At 41.8% G+C, this 26,385-nt stretch overlaps 1 protein-coding gene across 1 annotated transcript; it reads right to left on the bottom strand.

Annotated features, from left to right (window-relative positions):
- Nucleotides 1-1,285: 1,285 nt before the first annotated feature.
- pcsk7 (proprotein convertase subtilisin/kexin type 7) lies at nt 1,286-25,003 on the bottom strand. The gene is given in 19 exon segments (NM_001320428.1): nt 1,286-1,516; nt 1,557-1,714; nt 1,826-1,969; nt 2,010-2,300; nt 2,396-2,513; nt 2,660-2,747; nt 4,390-4,484; nt 4,883-5,039; nt 8,820-8,919; nt 9,137-9,241; nt 9,793-9,960; nt 11,613-11,713; nt 13,122-13,260; nt 13,482-13,536; nt 15,673-15,763; nt 17,890-18,055; nt 19,017-19,151; nt 20,866-21,274; nt 24,864-25,003. Coding segments are annotated over 15 exon segments (2,130 nt in total). The 5' UTR covers nt 21,247-21,274; nt 24,864-25,003; the 3' UTR covers nt 1,286-1,516; nt 1,557-1,714; nt 1,826-1,969; nt 2,010-2,069.
- Between the last annotated feature and the right edge of the window lie 1,382 nt (nt 25,004-26,385).

The following is a 26,385-nucleotide window of genomic DNA, read 5'->3' as shown; positions in this document are numbered from 1 at the left end:
AGATGGGTGGCACGGTGGCCCAGTGGTTAGCACTGTTTCTTCACAGCAAGAACGTCACTGGTTCTAGCCCTTACCAAGCCAGCTGACATTTCTGTGCGGAGTTCACACGTTCTCCCCATGCTCACATGGGTTTCTCCCGGGATCCACAGTTTCCTCCCACCGTCCAAACACATGCAGCTTAAGCTAACTGACTAATCCACATCAGCACCATAGACATGCTGCTAGTCAGTAGTTCTCTCTTAAGAGCGATCACTATCTGTTCATTAGCTACTACAGCAGGGAAGTTCTCCACATCTACCTAAGCTCAAACTCCCCTCTCACCCTGTAAACAGGAGGGAGCCCCAAGCTTGAGGATCTTATGAGTTCCCGGCTCTCTCTCCCAGGACAGCATGCCAAACACACTTTATAATCACTCATCAGCTGAGGGTGAACTCTTAAAAGCTCTAAATCGAGTGTACAAACTGGGTCCTGGAGGGCCGGTGTCCTGCAGATTTCAGCTCCAACCCTGAAGCAGCTGATCAAGCTCTTATTAGATATACTAGAAACCTCCTCTCCAGTTGTTGTCCAGCAAGTTGGAGCTAAACTCAGCAGGACACCAGCCCTCCAGGACCGACAGTTCTGCTCTAAAGTGAAGCAGGTCAAATCAGTTTCAATCATGTGCTATAGTGTGCATGTGTTTGTGTGCGTGTGTGTGTGTGTGTGTGTGTGTGTTGCAGTCAGTGGTGTAAAGAGTACTGATAAATCATACTTACGTGAAAGTACCATCACTTGCCTAAAACTGTAGTGCAGTAGAGTAAAAGTGTCTGATTGTAATCCATTACAGTTGGCTTAACATTGAAAATTCAGAGATTTTGCAACCTGCAGAACCCGCGAACTTTAACAAACTGACTGAAAAAACAAAGAAAGAATCGTCTAAAGTGACATTTAAGAGAAAACAGGGATGTAATTTACAAGCTAATAACCTCATCATGACATATAAAATGACACTTCTGAACCTGATCAGAGGAGCCTGACCGAGAATGCTTTTTTACAAGAAAAGAGGTCTGATGGATCTGTTAACACTGCCGGGGTCACAGATGAGTCGCAGGACAACAGGAGGGTTACAGGGGCATCGAGGAGTAAAAGTCACACTGAAATATCCCATATGGAGATCATATGGAGTATAGCAGAGTCACTAATGTCCTGTAAGAGCTTGATCAGGAGTGTGTGTGTGTGTGTGTGTGTGTGTGTGTGTGTGTGTGTGTGTGTGTGTGTGTGTGTGTGTAAGAGGAGACGCTGCAGCATGTTCCCTTTTAGTTTTTATTCAAACCACATCTTGCTCTTGTTCCCAAGAGTACCACAGTAAAAACAGACCAGAAGCAGTAAAAGACCCGACAATCTCAGTCCTGCTCATCTCACAGTTCAAGTCAGAGGAGTTTATACACATCATCATCATCATCCACACTCAGGCGCTCAATCCATCACCATCATCAGGACAAACACCATTAAATTAAACTCCAGGAGATATCACTCACACGCGCACGCACGCACGCACGCACGCACACACGCACGCACGCACACACACACGCACGCACACACGCACGCACTCACACACACACGCACGCACGCACGCACGCACACACACACACACACACACACGCACGCACGCACGCACGCACGCACGCACGCACGCACTTGCGCACACACGCACGCACGCACGCACGCACGCACGCACGCACACACACACGCACACTCTCTCTCTCTGTTTTGTACAATTCTCCAATAATTTACATCACAAATCTCTCAACTCCTGCAGACACACACACACACACACACACACACACACACACACACACACACACACACACACACACACACACACACACACACACTCCTGTAAGAAGACATTGTCATTAAAATAACAGTAAATAAACCAAAGCAAGGCCACCAGTAATCCAGAATTCACTCACACACACACACACACACACACTCACACACACACACACACACACACACACACACGCACACACACACACACAGAAGTGCAACCTGAAGTCTCGGAGACAGAAGACAGAGTGTGTTCCTGAGGGTTACGTGTGTGTGTCCGCTATGAGCAGCACTTTGTCCTGGCTGTGTGTCTCCAGCAGGACCTCCACCTGCTGAGGGTCCGTCTGAGCCTCGTCCCGGGACAGTCTGGAGTATCCGGCGTCGCCGTCCCGCCCGCGGACACACCCACCGCGCCAGTCCCAGTGTGTGAGCGCCACCTCCAGAGTGTAGTAGAGCGACCAGAAGAGCGCGAAACAACCCAGCAGCAGCAGAGACTGCAGAGCACACACACACGTTACATAGCACACACATGCATCCCTATACATATAGTTTAAAATGCAGTATACAGGGGTGTGTGTGTGTGTGTGACCTTGAGGCTGCTGGAGGTGAAGGGGTTGACGATCTCCGCAGGCACATCTATACCCGGTGGACACGGCAGAGAGAAGCTGCTGCTCAGGTAATGTCCACTCATGGCCTCCTCAACAACTCTGCAGAACACACACACACACACACACACACACACACACACACACACACACACACACACACACACACACACCAATAAGAACACACAGTATGAGGTGGTTTTCGAGAGCTGTCAGGGTGAATCTGTGTGTGTTTGACGTGTGCTCACCTCTGTCTGTCTGTGACCTGCTGATGGGACAGAGACGAGCCGTACAGCGTCAGTTTCCAGCTCTTCAGAATACCTGAGGACAGAGGCGCTGAAACAGACAGACAGAAGAGTGACAGCTGTCAATCAATCAATCAATCAATCAATCAATCAATCAATCAATCAATCAATCAATCAATCATCACAGAGAGAAAACAGACAGAAGAGTGACACCTGTCAATCAATCAATCAATCAATCAATCAATCAATCAATCAATCAATCAATCAATCATCACAGAGAGAAAACAGACAGAAGAGTGACACCTGTCAATCAATCAATCAATCAATCAATCAATTAATCAATCAATCATCACAGAGAGAAAACAGACAGATGAGTGACACCTGTCAATCAATCAATCAATCAATCAACCAATCAATCATCACAGAGAGAAAACAGACAAAAGAGTGACACCTGTCAATCAATCAATCAATCAATCAATCAATCATCACAGAGAGAAAACAGACAGAAGAGTGACACCTGTCAATCAATCAATCAATCAATCAATCAATCAATCAATCAATCATCACAGAGAGAAAACAGAGAAGAGTGACACCTGTCAATCAATCAATCAATCAATCAATCAATCATCACAGAGAGAAAACAGACAGAAGAGTGACACCTGTCAATCAATCAATCATCATTCATTCATTTTCTTGTCGGCTTAGTCACTTTATTAATCCGGGGTCGCCACAGCGGAATGAACCGCCAACTTATCCAGCAAGTTTTCACGCAGTGGATGCCCTTCCAGCTGCAACCCATTGGTGTGTGCGCGTTTGTATATTTACCACCACCCTCAGAGAATATTGGGGGTCACTGGCATTGCTGTTTTAGGGGTCGCGTGCTGAAAAGTGTGGGAACCCCTGCTCTAATGGACCATCCAAATAAAGTGTTACCCGAGTTGATGTTAACAAGACAACGTAACTTGTCATAAATCTGTCATAAACATGATTTAGGTTAATTCTGTATTACAGTCCTGTAAAATGTTTACACTCTAAACAGTAAAGCAGCGCTTCTGAAAACTCCATGACTTTTCCAAGACTTTCAGGGAAATTTTCATGACCTAACGTGTCATGCAATGTCTACATATATGTGGCAAAAGACAAACAGTGCGTGTTCAAATGTATTACAGCATATGGTAAAGCATGCAGCACTCTATATAGTCTCAATTTATATTTCATTCAGTCTTTTCAGCTTAGTCTCTTTATTAACCAGGGGTCGCCACAGCAGAATCAACCGCCAACTTATTCAGGATATGTATTACGCAGCGGGTGCCCTTACAGCTGCAACCCATCACTGGGAAACACCCATACACTCTCATACACTACAGCCAGTTTAGTTGATCAGTTCCCCTATAGCGCATGTGTTTGTCCTGTGGGGGAGCACCCAGTGGAAACCCACGCCAACACAGGGAGAACATGCCAACTCCACACAGAAACACCAAATACACAGCCGAGACTCAAACCAGAGACCTTCTTGCTGTGAGGAGATTGTGCTACCCACTGCGCCACCGTGACGCCAAATTTATATCAATGTCAAACAGATTCAGCTCTGAGCTGCGCATGTCATGCGTTTCTGATTTCAGGTCAGATTTGTTTTAGTCTGTTTAAATTCAGCAACAAGTGCCCTGCAAAGCGATCTCCCTGGGATATTTCACCGTGTGTGAAGAGCATGAATCTGTGCTGAGGTGTCTTACCGTCGTCCATGATCAGCAGGCTGTACTGGCCCTCGGCTCGCTCCCCCCAGCAGCGCACGGTGGAGAACGTCCAGTCCGTCAGGCCTGCAGAATCTCTGTGTGAACCACAAACCCTGCTGTTAACGCTTAGCTATTTTAGACGACACCGCTGATGCCAAATCAAGTACTGGATGCTGTGTGGACAGACGTGTGTGTAGTGTAGTGTGTCCACAGTCATGCTGGACTGATAGAAACACAAGTCTTATTTCACAACACTAAAATAGGATCCAAACCCCAGTGATGTTGAGGCCCACAGCAGCGTGATGTAGGAGTGCGGATTCCCCGCCCACCGAACTGACTGACAGGAGCGTATTAGCATGAATACATGTGTATAAACAGAACAGGATTTGCTGGGACTAAAAGATCTGTTTAGTATATTTAGATATTTGAACTAGGAACAAGACAAGCTTTGTGTGTGTGCGCATGTGACCGGTGTGTGCATGTGTCTACTCACACGTCTAGTGCCCTGCGTGCTCCAATCAGGGAGCTGATGCCGCTGGGGCAGAGCAGCAGGATCTGCAGGTTTCCTCTTCTGGGATGCTGAATGCTGAGAGTCACGGACACATGCTCCAGAGTCTGCATACCGGAGCGCTGCAGGTCAGACTCAGACACTATGCACACACACACACACACACACACACAAGTGTGTAAAACCTCTGTCCTATGACACAGATGACCAAATAATGAACAAAACCTGACAAACTTCCTGTCATACACCATCTGAGCAGTCTCTAGATCAGGGGTCTCAAACTCGCGGCCCGCGGGCCATTTGCGGCCCTCATTGCAATATTTTGTGGCCCGCGCCGACCACTGTACACTGACAGAATCAGCGGAGCGGGGATAGAGAGCGCTCCCCGCTCCACTGATTCTATCCGTACACAGCGGTCACTGGCATTCCCCGCCCGCCGTGTAAACAAAGGATGCCGGTGACGTCACCACGCACCCCGCCCCTTTGTTAGACGCTGTGACGGGCGGGAAGTGTTAGGAGGGAACTCGCGCCGGCCAGAACCAAGGTAAGCTGTTCCCGCCCCTGCCTGCCACTTAGCTACCTATCTGCAGCCTGCATCTTATATATATTATAAGTAGATACAGACTGGTACAGACTGATGTGACTGGAGTGGGGTGGGGGTGTTTTATTTATACATATATACGTCTTTTTTTTAGGTGAGGGCAGGCACGTGCACACATAGGGCTCAACCTGTGCAGTGCACATGCCCTTTTTAGTCTTGCATAGAAAGTGCCCTTCCAAAATGATCAAAAGTGCCCCTGCGACGCGGCACACCCTCGGTCCCGCCCTTCAGTAGGCGCGCGATAACACCGCTCTTGAGTACGCGCGCATCCACTCTGCAGTGGGTGAGGGAATGGAAGTTTTGAGTGAGTTCCCCCAAGCCATACTGAGGGTCTCAACTGCTTCCGCTCTAAAGCCAAATGTGGTTCAGATTTGTGAGAAGAAGCGCTGTCAAGTCTCTGGCAGCAAGGAGTAGGCAAAAGATGCCATGTTCAGAAGAACTGTTCATCATCTTCACTCAATGTTCTATTAATGTTCAGGACACTTCATGTTCAGAAGAAATAATTAAAACTGTTAATAATGACATTTGAGGACTTTTTTTTTTTTTGTGAAATCCCTTATGCGGCCCAGCCTCACCCAGACTTTGCCTCCTGCGGCCCCCAGGTAAATTGCGTTTGAGACCCCTGCTCTAGATGTTTTAACCTTAGCATAAGCAGAGTAATTCACCACACTGATTGTCGAATCACGACATTGAGTGGGTCTGTTTTCTGTTTGTCCATCTATGCTACTTTGCATGAGGCTACAGAATTCTCAGATGATCCTAGAATGAAGGAACTCCTTTAAGTCAATCCTGAGTAAATCACATGGATGATGCACGGTGTAGTACACAAGACAATACAAAGGGGGCGCTGGAGAGGGGGGAAGTCATGGCGCAGTACCTGAGAAAATCATTAGGAGTGATAGAGAGCAAATGGTGTGTGTGTGTGTTTGTGTGTGTGTGTGTGTGTGTGTGTGTGTGTGTGTGTGTGTGTGTGTGTGTTCAAGGTAGGGTTGCATGATACTGGACAGATGCAATATTGATTTTTTCTGCGATATATATGAGCAATATCACACTCGTAGCAGTGCGATATGACTGTATATCAGCACTGATGGGAGGCCAACGGATTAATAAAGGGACTATGTAGCGTCCCACCAGTGCTGATATACAGTCATATCTCACTGCTACGAGTGTGATATATTAAATAAACAGATATATTAAATTTCAGGACCTAAAAATACAAACCCTGGAATTCAAGTCATTAAAATGCAAGAACTTGTTAATACGGTGTATTATTTTTTTCAGTTTGTGATATTCAACAAGCTTTTTAATTCAAGACTTTTGGCATTGATTTTGATCCATATAACTCTAGCATGCCAGAGTGAAACTGAAGTAGTTTTACTTGATTTGGGTCATTTATAAGCAGCTGAATTGATGAGTACTCCAGCGGTTATACAGTCAACATCTGTGAATGCACTTATGCAGTCTCTCTGAGATCCAGGAGTCCTCTGTAATTCATTGATGTTGATAATGCCGGTGGGTCATGTTCTCTAAAGTGTGCACACTATTGAGAAATGAGTTGATGCTCATCTGCAAACTCAGATATTTTCCGTGACGCTGCTTTAACCGTGCCAGATGATGACAGACTGAGGGAAACAGAGGAGCAGATGTGTCAAAGTGTAAACACACACACACACACACAGAGAGAGAGAGAGCTCCACATAAGGCCCGAGAGCTGCTGCTGCTGCACATAAACAGCCTTTTATGGATCTCTGGAAACAGCGGAGATGTTTAATGTTTACAGTTCGGGAAACAGAAGCAGTGAAACACCAGCAGAGGCTGATTCATCCTTCTTTCATTCAGATGGCAGAGAAACTGGGGCTGTCAAGCGATGTTGATCGCATCCAGAATAACAGTTTGCATTTATATAAGGTGTGTGTATATACAGCTGATGTCAGAATTATTCACCCCCCTGTTTATTTTTTTCTGTTTAGCGGAGAGCAGATTTCTCCAGCACATTTCTAATCATAATAGTGTTAATAACTCATCTCTAATAACTGATTTATTTTCTCTTTGTCATGATGACAGTACATAATATTAGACTAGATATTCTTCAAGATACAGCTTAAAGTGACGTTTAAAGGCTTCACTAGGGTAATTAGGGTAACTAGGCAGGTTAGGGTAATTAGGCAAGTCATTGTATAATGATGTTTTGTTCTGAAGACTATCGGAAATAAATATTTCTTAAAGGGGCTAAAATTATTGACCTTAAAATGGTGTTTAAAAAATTTAAAACTGCTTTTATTCTAGCCGAAACAAAACAAATAAGACTTTCTCCAGAAGAACAAATATTATCAGACATACTGTGAACATTTCCTCAATCTGTTCAACATCTTTAGAGATATATGTAAAAAAATAATAATTTAAAGCAGGGCGAATAATTCTGACTTCAACTGTAGATGTTTAAAAAATGACCCCTCATTATTACTACCTCTACTGCTGTTGATTATTATTATTATAGCTATTGCTATTTGTCCTCGTCCTGTTCTGTCCAGCCACTAGTTATCAATGCTATTGTCATCATAACTGTTTTATTAGTATTGTTGTTAGTATTATCCCTTTATTGCTGTCACAACCTCTAAATTAACATTAATGATCTTCCTCCTCATTCTCCACCACTGACTGTGTTTGTTTGTTTATTTATTTCTAGTTATTCTTGCTTTAGTTGTATTATTGCTGACTATTATATGCATGCTGCTTTCTACTGTTATGCATCTTCTACATTTTTGTTCCTTGTTTATTTGACTCATATCATGTCATTTGTGTTTAGATTTAAATATTCAGTTATTAATATAAATAAAACTCTCAAACATGTACATGCATGCATGCTTACACACATAAATATATATTTGTTTCTTGTATTTTTTGTACATTATATATATATTACATGCATACAGTTGAAGTCAGAAGTATTAGCCCCCCTGTTTATTCTTCCCCCCAATTTCTGTTTAATGGAGAGCAGATTTTTTTCAACACATTTCCATATTTAAAATTGCTATTATTCTAGCAAAAATAAAACAAATAAGACTTTCTCCAGAAGAACAGATATTTTCAGACATGCTGTGAACATTTCCTGAATCTGTTCAACATCATTTGGGAAATATTTAATGAAGAAGAAAACAATCAAAGGGGGCGAATAATTCTGACTTTAACTGTATATATATATATTCTGTAATTACAGCATTTTATTTTTGGATGTGATTAACCATGATTAATCTTTTGACAGCACTAGATGAATCTTAAAGCATCTCGCACACCCTAAAGCAGTGTTTTCTGTCATCTTACCGTTCCAGGTTTGTGTGAGGTTTGTGGAGGTCGTGATGACCTCATTGACCCTCAGAACTGGACTCTGGTAGGACACCAGGAAGGGGACAGACTCCCAAACCTGCCAGAAACACACACACACACACACACACACACACACACACACACACACACACACACACACACACACACACACACTTTTAAAACGTCAATCAATGGTTACGATTAATTAATGATAAATGTTGTAAAATTCCCCCAGTAGACGCCTTTTTAACACTCTTCAAAATATTTCCAGGATAAAAACATTCGATATCGGTGGAGCACTGATGCAGATCTACCTTTGCAGCATTGACGAGTCTCCAGGCGTTCAGGAGGCCGAAGCCGTACTTGTGGCTGTGATGGAAACCAGCTCCATTAGTGACCCAGTCCGCCTGAAGGTCATGCTGGACACACACACACACGCACACACGGAAACACACACACACACGGAAACACACACACACGGAAACACACAGGCGCACACACACACACACCTTTAATGGTCTGAAACTGTCGTTAGGGCTGCACAGTATGTTGCTAAATTACTGTTATCCTGATATAGTATATGCAATACACCTAACGCAGACATGTGTGATCAATTACCAGATTAATAACCAGACCCCAGCTGAACAGAACTTGAATGTAACTGTGCATAACACAACATGACATGAACAGCGCTAAAACAATCAGAACATGACCAGCTGATATCCTCAGCATAACATGAGCATAATCTAACCATAACCTGGCCCATAGCAGCTATGCAGAGCAAGAATGCAAGCCTAGACGCATTAATGGTCACCAAAACCCAGGATTGGTGCAAACTAAACTGAAACTGAGTCGGCTAACCAGCAAATCCAGCTTGATTGTGGTGACCCCCGCTGTGTTATGACCAACGCAATGAGTGTTTCTGCAGATGTGCTGTAAACACAGGGCTCTTTATGGTTTGTGGATGTACCTGTGTGGCGGTGTAGGTGATGATGTGCTGCACATCTCGCCAGCTCAGACAGGGCCGCACCTGCAGCATCAGCGCCACCATCCCTGCAGCCAGAGGAGCAGCAGCGGAGGTGCCCGTGTGCCCGCTAGTACAGCCGGTGCCGCTCTGCAGAGACCAGTCTGACGTCACCTGACATAAATAAACACACACACACACACACACACACACACACACACACACACACACACACACACACACACACACACACACACACACACACACACACACCCTTGATTACTCCTCTGGACTCTGTGTGGTTTTATTGATAACACTTACTGCACTAGAGCAATGTGCTGCACTTTTTATGTTGCTAGGCAACCACTGTATCAACTGTCTTGGTGCTGGAGCGCGTGACATCGGGGGCTTTTTCTGCACAGATTTTTCAACTGCAGGCGCACAGAGCGCTCCGTCAAAAACACGGTTTCATAAAATAACTTCCTCATATATTAGCATGTGTAGTTTTCTGGCACACAAACAAACAATTTAAAACAACAAAACATTTTCTTTCATGATTTCCAAAGCACAACCCCTAAAGCCAGGGGTCACTAATCTCGGTTCTGGAGGGTTTGGTGACCCCAGCCCTACGCCCTAGTTTACATTTCAGAATCATATGAGGATATATTAAAGCACTTTAAGATAACACATATACTGTCACCAGAGGGACTCTCTCAGCATATTACAGAAAATAAAAGTGTATAATACATATACAGTGGTGTGAAACAGTGTTTGACCCTTTACCTTTATTATTGTTTGCATGTGTGTCACATTTTAAAGTTTCAGATCATCCAATAAATGTAAGTATTAGTCGAAGATCACACACACAAGTATACACACCATGCAGATTTGAACTGAAGGCTTTTATTATTAAGGGAAAACAAAATACGAAACTGCATAGCCCCGTGTGAAAAAGTGATCGCCCCCACCCGAAGTGAAGTAGACCAAAAGATCCTCAAAAGATAGACATCATGCCGAGATCCAGAGAAATTCAAAAACAAATGAGAAAGAGAATAACTGAGATCTGCAAAAGGATATAAAGCCATTTCTAAAGCATTAAAGTGTGACGGACATGATAATAGACAAGAAATCAGTAAGAGGCCAACACTCTGCATTTGAAGAGGAACTACTAATGTTTCAAGTTTGAGGTTGTTGAACAGTTTTAGAAGAGTTTTGATGAAAGGTTTATGAAAGATGTTGACTATTATATACAGCTGAAGTCAGAATTATTCGCCCTGCTGTTTGTTTTTTACCCCAATTTCTGTTTAACAGCGAGCAGATTTCTCCAACACATTCCTAATCATAACAGTGTTAATAACTCATCTCTAATAACTGATTTATTTTCTCTTTGTCATGATGACAGTAAATAATATTAGACTAGATATTCTTCAAGACACTTCAATACAGCTTACAGAGACATGTAAAGGCTTCACTAGGGTAATTAGGGTAACTAGGCAGGTTAGGGAAATTAGGCAAGTCATTGTATAATGATGGTTTGTTCTGGAGACTATCGAAATATGTATCTTAAAGGGGCTAATTATATTGACCTTAAAATGGTGTTTAAAACATTAAAAACTGCTTTTATTCTAGCCGAAATAAAACGAATAAGACTTTCTCCAGAAGAACAAACATTATCAGACACACTGTGAACATTTCCTCAATCTGTTCAACATCACTTGGGAAATATTTAATGAAGAAGAAAACAATCAAAGGGGGGTGAATAATTTTGACTACAACTGTATGTGTATGTATATGTATATATATTATTATCAACTGCTGACACTCACTATGCTGCGCAGCGGTGTGTTCCCGCTGCTGAAGGTGACGGCCAGCATGGACGCACACTCCTCCGCATAGGACGGTTTCCTGCCGCTCTCGTCCACCGCTCCTGCAAACACACTCCACCATCAGACAAACACACGCGTCTTTATTCTACTGTAACAGGATGAAAATACTTCTGAGCAGCAGCGGGGGGGGGTTGGGGTTTTTAAACTTTGTACCCGAGTTCTACACACTTTCTGCCAGTAATAGTAGATCATCCGGGAACCTTTGGCAAACTCTTTCAACAGTTTGGGACACACGAATGTTATTTTCCAATACTGTTCAGGATGGATAGCGTGTGCATTGGGATGCAGCAATAGTTGCTCTTTAAGCTGTATGTTAATGGAATACTGGGATTGTAATGCTGTGTTCACACCAGACACGGAACCCACGGATAAATCGCGCTATTCGCACGTAAATTGCCGCGTGAACATTTGAGGTTACTCGCTTCATTCGCGCATCAAATTCACTTCAGAACAGACTCGGATTCGCGTGATGGGCAGGGCTTCTGTCTGCCCCGTGACTCTAGCTTCATAGCTAAATGGCTAACACGGATTTTATGAAGAAATTAACAGTGTTTATGTGCTTTATGAAGGCTGAAAAACAGCGTTGATAGGTTTAGGGTCGTGTCTGAGTCCACTACATGCTTTCAGAGGTGCATCCAGCTCTGTGAGCTCATAAACTCCTCCAGAAACTGAACCTGGATGACGGAGGCTTTCAGCGGTGCTTCTGACTGAGCCAAGCCCAGTTTGATGACTTGTTGTCGGTGTCTCGTGGAGGATTTCCCCTGGGACACCATCAACAGGTTCTACATCACAATCACGCCCCCACAAGAGCAAGCTTCTGATTGGTTAACGCGGCGCAAATGTCCGCTGAAGTTTAGATTTTCGAACTCGAGAGATTCGCGCGAAACGCTCGTTAAGCCCGTCAAACGCGCAAAACGCTCAATTCGCCTCGCACCATTCGCGCAATTTGCGTCATTCGCGTCTATCGCGCTGCAGGATGTCTATTCGTGCGTTTGCATTGACTTAACATGTAAATCACTCGCGCTTGACGTGCGTTCCGCGTCTGGTGTGAACGCAGCATAAGAAGCCCAGTTTGAGAACCTTTGTGTTTGAGCTCAAGCTATACGCATTTATCCGTTCACGCACTGATTTATTGTCAGTGTTATATATCGTATGGACACCGATAGCTCATGTTTTACACCCAATCACCAGCAAGACGACTCAACAGAGGATCGACAGCATATCTGAAGACAAACGCATCCGCCATTTCCATGCACCCAATCATTGACACCTTTTATCTGTCCTCTCTCGTCATTAAAGAAGCGCACTGACAGTTCCAGCAGGACAGGTGTTATTCTGTGTTCTGTTCGAGCGTAAACGATGGTTAATCTGAACACTGAGCCGTTATTTCACTTGACTTGGAGTTAAATTTGGGTTTAGTTGATTCTGTGAGTTATTTGTGTTCAGTACCGATGGTGACGGTGTAGATGGAGTTAGCGTAGCCGTCGTAGTTGCAGTTGTCCTGATTCTGTCCTCCATTGCCACTGGCCACAATGAAGATGCTGCCGAAACCCTTGCGGCCCGCGATCACACCGTGCTGCAGCGCCGCCTGCAGACAAACACAGCAAAACACCACCTCCAATGCTCACTGATCAGCATCAACACAGGCTGATGGCTTTAACTCTACAGCCCATCAGCATCTGCAATAGTCACACCTTTAATGTCACACATGAGAGTGTATCTAGGCAAGTTAACGCCAAGGCTGAAACACCAGCACTGTGTATGAAAAATGAGCAGCAGATATGTGGAGGAATGTGTGCTGATCCTCACCTTGCCTAATGGATGCGGTCCGTCAACCGTCCGGCCGTCATCATCTGGACCCCAACTACAGCACATATGACATTATAAACATCAGCTCAACCAGTGGAGGAATGAAAAGCCTTATTGAGCTTATTTAATTCTGTAAATGAACCTGAGAACAGTTTGACATCAACATGATAAATGCCAGAAAAGAAAACAGACTAATCAGATTCATCTAAACTAATAATAAAAGTTTGTTTTGACTAAACATATGTGTGTTTATTATTTATATTTGGCATGTATATGTGATACACACGTTTAATTTTCCCCCCTATTTGTGTTTAACAGAGAGCAGATTTCTTCAGCACGTTTCTAATCATAATAGTGTTAATAACTGTATTTTTATAACTTTATTTTCTCTTTGTCATGATGACAGTAAATAATATTAGACTAGATATTCTTCAAGACACTTCTATACAGCTTAAAGTGACATGTAAAGGCTACACTAGGGTAATTAGGGTAACTAGGCAGGTTAGGGTAATTAGGCAAGTCAAGCTTAAAAGGGCTAATAATATTGACCTTAAAATGGTGTTTAAAAAATTAAAAACTGCTTTTATTCTAGCCGAAATAAAACAAGTAAGACTTTCTCTAGAAGAAAAAATATTATCAGACAAACTGTGAACATTTCCTCTGTTTAACACAATTTGGGAAATATGAAATGAAGAATAAAAAAATGAAAAGATGGCTAATAATTCTGACTTTAACTGTATATATATATATATATATATATATATATATATATATATATATATATATATATATATATATATATATATATATATATATATATATATAATAAATCTGAATAAAATATTTCTGAAATATATGGATACATGTGTGCATAATAAATATGCACAGTACACACACAAAATATGTCAAAACAAACTTATTGGATGGGATTAATCACAATCAGTTTTAATTGGTTACTGAGCAGCGATAATTAACACTTTAAAACACAAGTAGGTTTCATGTGAATTTCTAAACCAGTAGTATTTTGAAATGAAAGAACACATCATAATCATGATAACCGTGATTATTCCTCAGACTATAATCGTACAACCAAAATCTATAATCGATGCATCCCTGATTGCACTCAGACTTCCACATTCCAACAGGATATGTTTTATGTTAGGAGTACAACAAGACATCATAACATGTCATAAATCTGTCATAAACATGATCGTCATGAAGCCACTATAATTGAGTTATGCGTTACATTTGTCATTAAAATGTAATTAAATGTGAAGAAATGTTAATAATGCAGCTCTAAAATTATCTGACAGAACACTCACACTTTAGTGACATATTCAGTTCATTCCAGTGAAAAAAATATTAAAGTCACCATCATAACGCCTCATGACAGGCATGTTTATGACAGGTGTAGTTATCCTGGTCATGTCAAGATGTCATGAAGACACTGACCGGCCGTGATGTATTTGTTTATGTCAGGCTGTCTTTGCATCCTCAATGTCCTAACTGAGGGAATGACACTTAACGTACTCAAGTACATCACTTAAGTTTACTTATAAACTAATTTCGAGAGAAGCACGTAACTATGATTGAACACGCATGATTAATAATGCAGGATTCACCAATCAGAACATTCCTAACTCACTATAAATGACCAGAGATCCTTACTACAGTCCTTACTTCACCCCTTCCACCCCTACTCCTCCACCTTTCCCTGTATAGGCCGGCACGGTGGCCCACTGTTGTCTAACAGCAAGAACGTCACTGGTTCTAGTCCTTAACAGGCCAGCTGTCGTTCCTGTGTGGAGTTTCCCCCGGTTTCCTCCCACAGTCCAAAAACATGTGTCATAAGTGAATTGATCAATCGAAATTAACACTAGTCCAACTCTTAAACAGCAGTATAGGAGGGGGGAGGGGCGTAGTTAGCGAGACCTACCTGAATTCAAACTCCCCTCTCGCCCTGCAAACAGGAGGGAGCCCCGAGCTCGAGGATCTTATGAGCTCAGGGCTCTCTCCCGGGACAGCATGCCAAACATGCTTTATAATCAATCATCAGCTGAGGGTAAACAGGTGAAGTGACAGTAATATCATGATCATAAAGGTCTTACGAACACCCTCACACCCTCACACACACACACACACACACACACACACACACACACACACACACACACACACACACACACATTACCTGCAGCTGTAGATGTCATTGACCTGGTAATGCTTGTTGAAAGCGATGGCCTCCATACTGTCTGTGAGCGGCCCGTCCAACACTCTGATGCCTGCACACACACACACACACACACACACACACACACACACATTTTAACAGCTAGATCTTCATCGTCCACTACGTTTTTTTTTTTTTTATGTCATGCGAGTTAATTTTTAACCTAATTAATTTGCTTTTACTCAAATAAACAGCTCAATTAAAATGAATGTGGTCATGCTGAATCCGGCAGATGAAGCAGGATGGCTCTGGCTGACATTTCTGCAATGCTGGAAGTTTCTCATTACTCTGAGCAATTGAGTCAAATCAATTATTAAACGTGACAAAAAAGTGACACAAACAGAAGCACAACACATTAAAACTCACCCTGAAAAGTAGCTAAAGTCATGAAGTAACTAGCGAGTAACTCAATATTGTAGTGCACTACTTTCTGAAGTAATCTTCCCCAGCTGAGGATGAGGGGGGGAAATAAGGGGCTAGGATCTACATCTGCTTTAGGCTGCTTTCACACTGTCATGTTTGCTTCAGAAGCCGGTGCGTCTGCTCCGCTAGCTCGGTTGGTTTGTGCATAAGTGAAACCCACAATCAGGCTCTGATCTGCACCAAAACAATCAGTCCAAGATTGCCTGAATGAGGTCTCAGCTCAGCTGAAACAAACTCTGGGGCAGTTCGGTTGTAGTGAGAAAGCAATACGGCCCACCGAACTGACAAATCTCAGTGTATTAAGGGTGTGTGACAACCATATATTTGGCTATAAGGAGAGAGAATGATCAAAGATGTCATTCCTACTGGTAAAAGTGTGTTATATGTTGAATATGAAAGTGAAAGCACACTGTCTAATGATTAAAATATATATACAGGGTGGGTCATTAATACGGATACACCCTTATAAAATGAGAGTGGTTGGTGATATTAGCGTCCTGTTGGTGGCACATTAGTATATGTGAGGGGGCAAACTTTTCAAGATGGGTGGTGACCATGGTGGCCATTTTGAAGTCGGCCATCTTGGATCCAACTTTCGTTTTTTTCAATAGGAAGAGGGTCATGTGACACATCAAACTTGTTGGGAATTTTACCAGAAAAGCAATGGTGTGCTTGGTTTTAACGTGACTTTAGTTCCTGACCACTTATAAAATGTGTTCAATGTGCTGCCCATTGTGTTGGATTGTCAATGCAAGCCTCTTCTCCCACTCTTCTTCACACACTGATAGCAACACCACAGGAGAAACGCCAGCACAGGCTTCCAGTCTTAGTAATTTCAGGTGCTGCACATCTTGCATCTTCACACCATAGACAACTGCCTTCAGATGACCCCAAAGATAAAAGTCTAAAACATTGGGAAACATTGGAGGCCATTCAACTGACGACCAATCCACTTTTCAGGAAACTGTTCATCTAGGAGTGCTCGGACCTGACACTCATAATGTGCTGTTGCACCATCTTGCTGGAAAAACTCAGGGAAAGTGCCAGCGTCAGTGCATAAAGAGGGAAACACATCATCATGGAGCAATCTCGAATATCCAGTGGCTCTGAGGTTTCCATTGATGAAGAATGGCTCCACTATCTGTGTAGCCTATGGTGTGAAGATACAAGATGTGCAGCACCTAAAACTATGAATACTGGAAGCCTGTGCTGGCGTTTCTCCTGTGTTATTGCTATAATTGTGTGAAGAGTGGGAGAAGAGGGTTGCATTGACAATCCAACACAATTGGCAGCATACTGAACACATTTTATAAGTGGTCAGGAACTTGTAAATAACTCATGAAAGAATAAAGTTACGTTAAAACCGAGCACACCATTGCTTTTCTTGTGAAATTCCCAATAAGTCTGATGTGTCACATGACCCTCTTCCTATTGAAAAAAACAAAAGTTGGATCCAAGATGGCCGACTTCAATATTGCCACCATGGTCACCACCCATCTTGAAAAGTTTGCCACCTCAGATATACTAATGTGACACAAACAGGACGCTAATATCACCAAACATTCCCATTTTATTAAGGTGTATCCACATTAACGGCCCACCCTGTAGTATCATTAACTTTTTGTTTAACTCAAATTCTGATTTCCATCTCCGTTTCCAAACAAAGCAGCCGATCTACAGGTGTGAAAGCAGCCTTAAACACAGTGTTGATGGCGAGGAGTGTTATATGCAGTGTTTTACTGTGCTGTGACGCACCGGCCACCCTGCTGCCGTACGCCACGCCCACCGCACAGAAGCTGTTGTTGGAGACGGCGGCGATCTCTCCAGCGCAGCGCGTGCCGTGATGATTATCACTGGGACCGTCTGGGTGAGGCATGGGGTCTGGGTCATTAGAGTTCAGGTCATAGCTGCCTTCAGGACTCTGGAAAACACACAGGTTTGTTTTTGTGAATTGTGGGGACATTACATAGGTTTCCATTGTTTTTATACCGTATAAACTGTATTTTGCATCCGTCCAAGGTTAAACTTACCAACTACTCTGTGGCCCAATACCCTGCTCTGATTGGTCAGATGGCCTCATTCTCTGCTCTGATTGGTTATTTGGCCAAATACTCAGCTCTGATTAGTCAAATGACCCCACACTGCCAACAAACTTAGTTCTTACTTAGTTTCTGTCTTGTTTCTAGTCCAAATATTTGAAAATCCTTTAATCAAGAAGCATTTTCTAGACAAGTAAAAAGTATTTTCATAAATAATGAGTCAAAATCAAGAGATTTTTTTATTAAAACAAGCAAAATAATCTTATTTCATATCTAAAATGATGTTATTTAGCTAAATGCATTGGCAGACCATTTAAGGAAAATTTTTGACTCATTATTTTGACTCATTTCTGAACACAATAGTTGTGCTTGTCTAGTAAACGTTTCTTGATTTAAGAGTTTTTAGGTATTTGGACTAGAAACAAGACACAAACTAAAGAGAAACGCATTTTTTCAAAGTGTATACTCTGCTCTGATTGGTCAGATGGCTTCACACTCTACTCTGATTGGTCAGATGCCTACACACTCTGCTCTGATTGGTCAGATGCCTTCACACTCTGCTCTGATTGGTCAGATGCCTTCACACTCTGCTCTAATTGGTCAGATGGCTTCACACTCTGCTCTGATTAGTCAGATGGCTTCACACTCTGCTCTGATTGGTCAGATGCCTTCACACTCTGCTTTGATTAGTCAGATGGCTTCACACTCTGCTCTGATTGGTCAGATGGCTCCACACTCTGCTCTGATTGGTCAGATGAACTGATTTCTGCTAGTCTAAATCCCTTCCGTGAGCTGATTCTCCCTGCAGATGGAGCTCTGGAGGTCAGATGCTGATTCACTCACATAATTAGGCTGGATGTCTGCCAGGTTGTGCTGAATGCCGTCGTCCACCACCACCACAGTGACGCCCGCGCCGGTGATGTTCCTCTCCCACACGCCCGTCACATTGATGTCCATCCCTCGCTTCATGTCATTGTGCTGCGAGAGCAAACGTACAGAGGTCAGATGAGACTAGACACGTGTTGTCATCAAACACTGTCCAATGTCCAAAAATGACATATATCCTTATAATAAATGTGAATAATTGTGATTACGGCTTTTCCTAGGGCTGGGCGATATTGCAAAAGTACTAAACGAATCTGTACTTCACTTGAAACTGTAGATGACTTCAGAACATGTGGGATATAGTAGTCTACATGACAACTAAGGGTGTCACGATTTCGATTTAAAATCGAAATCGATCGAAATTTATGCTCAATTTTGATTATCGAATCAAAAACTGGAATTGTCGATGCTGCCACGCCCCCATGTCACGTAAGCTTTGCTTGCCAAGCGGAAAAAAACACGCTTGTTTAAACTGCGGACGCAGGAGACCTGTCGACAGAGCTTAAACCCTCTCCTCTGTCAATGAAGTCACCGGTGTGGAAGCATTTTGGATTTCCAGTGAGTTATGTTGACAACGTTCGTGTTGTCGACAAAAAAAACAAAAAACACAGTTTGCAACCTCTGCTATGCAAGTTTTAGGGTTGGGCCAATAGACGAATGCAGGCATCACGATCCTCCGCCCAACCTCCGTTGTAAATCCACTCGCGAAAAATACACACTCTGTTTACACTAAAAGGTCTTAGTTTTTAAATGGTATTTTATAACGACAACAATCCACATCCACGCTGGCGTTTACATTTCCGAGCAGCCCTCCTTCCTCACTACTGCTCATCACGTGACCACACATGCACACACAGGCTCAGACACAGACGCACACACTGTCATGCGCTCGAGAGAGCGGGTCAGTAACGTTAGACTGCTTCAATCTTACACTTTCACAATTGTACTTGGTAATTTTAGCAAACACCTCAGATACTGTTGGCTGGTTCCTGTTGGTTGTGCACTTTTTTTTTTACCGTCGCCATTATAAGGACACAGATCACTGCCTATTCACGAGTCTCGCGGAAAAAGTGATTGACAGGTGGTAATTATGTGTGTAACTTATTATTCATTTACTGTATGATTTATTTATGATTTTGTTTAATTTTTCTTTTTTAAATCGAAAATCGAATCGAACCATGACTTTAGAATTAAAAATGTAACCGAATCGAGGATTTGGAGGATCGTGACACCCTTAATGACAACTGTCGAGTGCCTTATAATAGGCTTCCTTCATGGCTTTTGTTGGCTTATAAATTACACAGAATAAAGCCCATGCACAGAATCAGGTTTGGATCGGTACAAGCTGGCCGATACCCGATCCAGGAAAAATATGCGGTACCGAACCGATATCCGATCCAAGTATCGGGATCGGTGCATCCCTAATTCCATACAAAGTGTGAAGCAGACTGTTTAGTTCTACTCACAAGAATCGTGGTGCGCTCGCGGCATTCGGAAATGGTCAGAAGTTTTCAACTGGGTGCACCTAGAAAATGTGTGTGCGTCACATGTGCGCCACTCGTACACAATGTGTGCGCCTCAATAGGAAATAACAAATGTACACCCTAAGCTTATTGGCATGTGAGCTCAGCAGACACATTTAATAAAACTATAGCCTTCATACCGAAACCTTTTTACTGTTATTGACAATGATGTTGGTCAATAAATACTGATACTAATTTCCTCACCCAGCCCTAGTTTTCCCATAATGGATCAGCCCTAATGGAAACAGGATTTATATGTGAGCATCTGTTCTTCTGATACCCACCAGGTGCCACTGACTGGGAAATTTAGGGTCATTGAAGTGCACACTCCTCTTGGAGCGCCGCAGCACATTTTCCTGTGAGTGCCAGGCCACGTGAGGGTGCCTGTCCAGAGCAGCCTCCATCCAGCGCCAGTCCTCGCCCTGCGCTGGGTCCTGGCACAGCAGGTAGTGCCCCTCCAGCTGCCCGATCTGCCCATGGCTCCGCAGACCCACATCCTGTGCCACCGCCTGGGCCAGCAGATCCGGAGACCCGGCAGAGCTCAGGGAGTCCGGCTGAAGTTGCACCGCCCAGGAGCGCCCCGGAGCACATGAAGAGGAGGAGGAGGAGAACAGCAGGAGCAGCGGGTACAGTCCCAAACACACCCGGGAGGAGCAGGACGCCATGCCACACACACACTCCACATCAGATTAGCTGTGACACAAACACACACACTCCACATTAGATTTGCTGCGCCACAAACTAGTGTTCTCAAAATACAGCACTATCCTACTTCAATACGGTCCCTTAATGAATATCAACACTCATGCGAGTATCTCCAGCAGCCTCTACTGCTCAACATGAGTGAGTTGTGTTTGTTTATAATCAGACTTTGATTGACATTAACCCAATGTACGTGTCATCAGGGGAGGAAAGCCCCGCCCACTAGTGCCCATCTCTCCATCTCATTAGCATCTCCAGCAGCCCTGAGTGAGAAGCAGCCGTCTGTCCATTAGCCGTTAGAGTGTGTGTGCATATTAATGATCCCACAGCAACACATCAGTCTGTGTTCTGGCTAGCGCTCTGATGACTCGACTGCTCGTCACGTCTGGATAAATTACTTAAAGTACATGCAAATGATGAGGGCGTGGTCTAGATCATGGTTGACCCATGATTCGTACGGATCACAACCCACGGTTTTTACTGGTAGATTAATCCTAAATTTGTACCAATCACAGAGAGATGGCCTCAATCAAATCTCATGTGTGAAAGCATTTAGGCTTCCCTGTAAACTATAATGATGACGGAAGCAGTTGTGGTGGGCTATTGGGCATATGGTGGGTTTCTCAGGTTATTAAAGGTGTTTTCTGTCACGTCTTGTTTAGCCTGCATTAATGCATTCAGTGTAAGCTGCAGCATTAATCATTTAAAGATCGAGATCTCAACACCCACGCAACATAAATCATAAATAATGGCGATTTGCAATTTTGCATATGTTTATTAATCTTTCCAATCGCTGCAATCAAATCTGAAAACGCAAAAATTCAAAAAGATTCAGTCTTCAGTCAAATAACGCACAGCAGTACTGGAAGAACAGCTTATAGTTCAGATAAAGCCACCGATGTTTATGGTCAAGATTAAAATCACCGTCATGTGCATTTAACGACCCTTAATAATGAAAGGTGTAGGCAGCAATTCCATTAACCAATAGGTGGCGACAACCAGCCATCAACAATATGCCACTGAAGAATTCTTCAACAATGATCATTTAGCAATGACACATGAAGATTTATGAGTGAAGAACTGACTCCTTTATTGCAGATGAGACTGAAAATAAATATGGGTTGTACAAATGATAATGTTAGATTTCTACATTTAGCGTTATCAGTAGAGATGTCACGATCAGGTTTGCAGTATACAACACAAAAATTCTGAAAATTAAACTGCACCCACAAATAATACTAATCTAAAGGATAAGAGTTGACTCAATAGAACAAACACGATTGATTTGAATTTATTTAATATTTTTGCATTTATGAGGAAAAAGCTCCATTATGGATGTGACCGATGTGAAAATCCCATTTATGTGACTTTGGTAAATCAAACATAATTTTTTAAAAACATTGACAGAGACATTTTGAGTAAAATACTTGCCTACACAAAAAAACATAGAAACGGTTTCCATATTGTGGTGAAAACTTTTTTTTCATGGCAAGGTTGACATTGCCCATATATATATATATATATATATATATATATATATATATATATATATATACACGAGCAATTCCGTGCAAATGTCAACCTTGCTATAAAAAAATTAAGTTTTTACCAAAATACGGAAACCGTTTCTGGGTTTTTTGTGTAGGCAAGTATTTTACAGTACTTTAAAAATACTCAAAAATGCATCTGTCAATGTTTTCAAACTATTCTATTTGATTTACCAAAGTCACACAAATGGTAATTTCACATCCGTCACATCCATAACAACACTTTTTCCTCAGAAATGTGAAAATATTAAATGAAATATAATCAATCATTTTTGTTTTATAGAGAGCCAACTCTTATCATTTTGATGAGCATTATTTATTTTGGGTTGTGCAGTTTAATTCACAGAATTTCTACAAAGTATGTTGTATACTGTAAACTCGCAGACTTTATTTGTCACATCCATAACGCATGCTTATTTTCCTCATTTAAAAGTACAAAACATGTTTACAGATTGATATTTTTCTCTGTGGCTAGTTGCTCTGGAAAATATAATGAGATTTTTCAATATAATGTTAACATATACTTTCTCTGTCAATTTATGTGTTGAGTTTTTACTGCAAATGTCACATCCATAACGCTGGAATTGCTCATATATATTTCCGAGTCCTGATTGGGAGGTTGGGTCCGATTCCAATCGAGTCTGAAACCATGTGATCGGTTTCCAATCACATGATTGGATCTGGACATTGCTAGTTTACAGCAACAGTAGTGGTAACAGTGAATTTTGCACAGAACTGAATATTTTAGTTTATTGTTATTCAGCTGATCATTTCTTCATTTTATTTTTGCTAAAATTACAGCTTCTAAGTTCTGTTAGTTAAAACCGAAAGTGTCTTGCAGTGCTGTTTCTCTAATAAATGGAAAGCAAATGACATATGTCTCCTTTTCTTTTTGGCCGTTCTGAAAAATGGTCCGATCCATGACTAAAAAACAATAATGTGATCAGAACCGTGAGATTTGTGCTCCATTACACCACTAGTGTGTTCTGCGAGTCACGAAACAGTCTGCTTTGTGTTCTCTGTGGTTTTACACTCATTAAATGTCCATGCGAACCAGATAACGGTCATGTCTAAGGCTCACGGTTTGCCCATAGAGGTGAAGTTGGTTCATATTCGCACATTCGTTCATTTAGAAGTCTCTGTATTGTTTACCGTGTTACTTTGAATATTCGATTGAAATTAGCCCGCAAGTGAGGCTTGAAAACAGCATTAACACTGTTTATTTGCCAGTGAACAATGTTGTACTTTAATAGTCATTGGCTGCTAATTTGATTTCGCTATTTAGAGTTTGCAAATAATACTTTCATGAAATTATATTATTAAGGGGAAAGTCTGAATGTGTGAATATAAAACTGACTTTACCTCTATGGTTTGCCCATCTCCACATACTGAACTCTTATTACTCCACTAAGCCTGCATATACCCTCACTGTACTTACAGGACACCTTCAACAGCACGATTAAAACAATACATCATGCCAATAACTGAGGTAAAGTTGGCTTTATACTCGCTCATACAGATTATTTCTTTAATAATATCCTTTCAGAAATGTATTATTGGCTAATTCTACATAGTGTAATCATATATTGACTGTCAAACATTGTTCATGAACAGTGCTAATGTTGTTTTGAAGTCATACTCAGACCCAATATTCAAAGTAGTGCAGTAAACAACAGAGGGAGCATGTCAAACATGGAGGAATCTGCGAATATAAACCAACTTTACCTCAATATATGACAGTGAAGCACATATAAATAACTGTGTGTGTGTGTGTGTGTGTGTGTGTGTGTGTGTGTGTGTGTGTGTGTGTGTGTGTGAGAGAGAGAGAGAGAGAGACCGGAAGACATCAAAGCACGCTTCTCTGATTGATAATAATACTGTAATATAGCATCAGCTCATGAGCTAATCAAGATTGTACCTCATACACGGTCCTACATCGCGGATAATGGACAGATAATGGAGTGTATAATGGGTCGCTGAGCTCAGCAGTAAAGTGACCGGCGGACGCGCAGGACTCATGACCGCGTTCTTACCTGTTAATAACGCCGCTTTACTTCACCAGCGCGTGTGTCTCTTTGCTTTATTCGCGATGTGTTTATCTTCATTATCTGTCAACTGAAACAGCGACATCGCTCCACAGATCAGGTTGTGAGACAAACATCCGCGATCGTCATCTGCTCCGTCACATCCGGTGCGCGTGTAGCTCGTGTAGAAGGGATACAGCTGCACAAGAGTTCATATTTCTACAGTACGGAGAGGGTTGGGGAGGTTGATAAAATACAATTAATGGGTAATGTAAGTTAATAAATAATACGATTAACACTCGGTATAGCTAGTGTTTTTACAGTACTGTGAGGGTTGGGTTTAGCTAGGGGGTCCAAACTCGGTCCTGCATGACTGAGTTTGGGCACCCCTGAGCTAGGCTGAGACGTTTATAGAGTATATTGAACAGCAGTCATATTAAAAGAGCATTATATATATTTTTAGAAAATGTTTATTATAGACTTATCTCAACACATTTTAAACAAAACTTATTTCTAGTCATTAATTTCTGTTGTCATTTGCCGGATGATGACAGTGTTGTAGATGTATAAAGTGAGAATCCGCTCTCTGTACTCTAGATGGCGCCAGAGTGCATCTGTTGAGCTGCGGCTGTAGTTAACGAGAATTATGAACATTTCAATATTAAATTATGCTTTATTGTACTTTATTATCGTTTACAGCAGCCCTCACTGTAATTATACCAAGCTCATATTATTTAGTAAATTACCCATTAAACAGTGTTTTATTAATGTTTACCCCAACCTCTCACACTAACTTAGAATCAAATTACTAATTAAATTGTATTTTATTAATGTTTATCCCATCCCTAAACCTGCACGAGAACAGACATCCGAACTGCACTCATGTAAACACAGGCCCATAGCCAGCCTATTGAAATAGGTGGTTCTTTTTTTCTATTATGTTATTTTTCTATCATTCTATTATGTTATTTGCCTATATATATATAATTTTTTTTTTATTCAATTGTATATTTTAGTGACATTTTAATAACTAATAATTGCTGGATCAGCTTGTTGGATGGTGATCATAACCACACTTTTTTTTGATGCACCATAAAAATATTTCCTACAGTTTTGTCAAAGTGCTCACCATACTATTTTACTATGAACTATTTATTTACAAATGTGGATTTAAACTAAGTTAATCCAGTTTTATAAATATTGCAATGAATAATAATAAAAAAATAATAAAGATATATGAAATAAATACTTATTTTAAATACAAAATTATTATCCATCATTTAAAAAAATAGTTTTAAAATAAAAACTGGCCATCTCGTTCAACTTTCCTTATTCACAGTTTGGCCATTTGAATAATTAAAAATTGAATTTGCCTTAAAGCCTTCATCTATGGATAATTTTCACAATTTGTGATGCTATAGCAGTCAAAAAATGGGATAAATGAGCTCATGTTAGGGTCAAATTCTGGACTTTGCCAGTGGGGGGTGGGTCTTGGCCTGAAATCTGCTAAATAATGACTGTAGGACCACCG

The sequence above is a fragment of the Danio rerio genome, chromosome 15 (assembly GCF_049306965.1).
Source record: "Danio rerio strain Tuebingen ecotype United States chromosome 15, GRCz12tu, whole genome shotgun sequence".
Taxonomy (NCBI): domain Eukaryota; kingdom Metazoa; phylum Chordata; class Actinopteri; order Cypriniformes; family Danionidae; genus Danio; species Danio rerio.
This window is presented reverse-complemented; position numbering and strand designations above follow the sequence as displayed.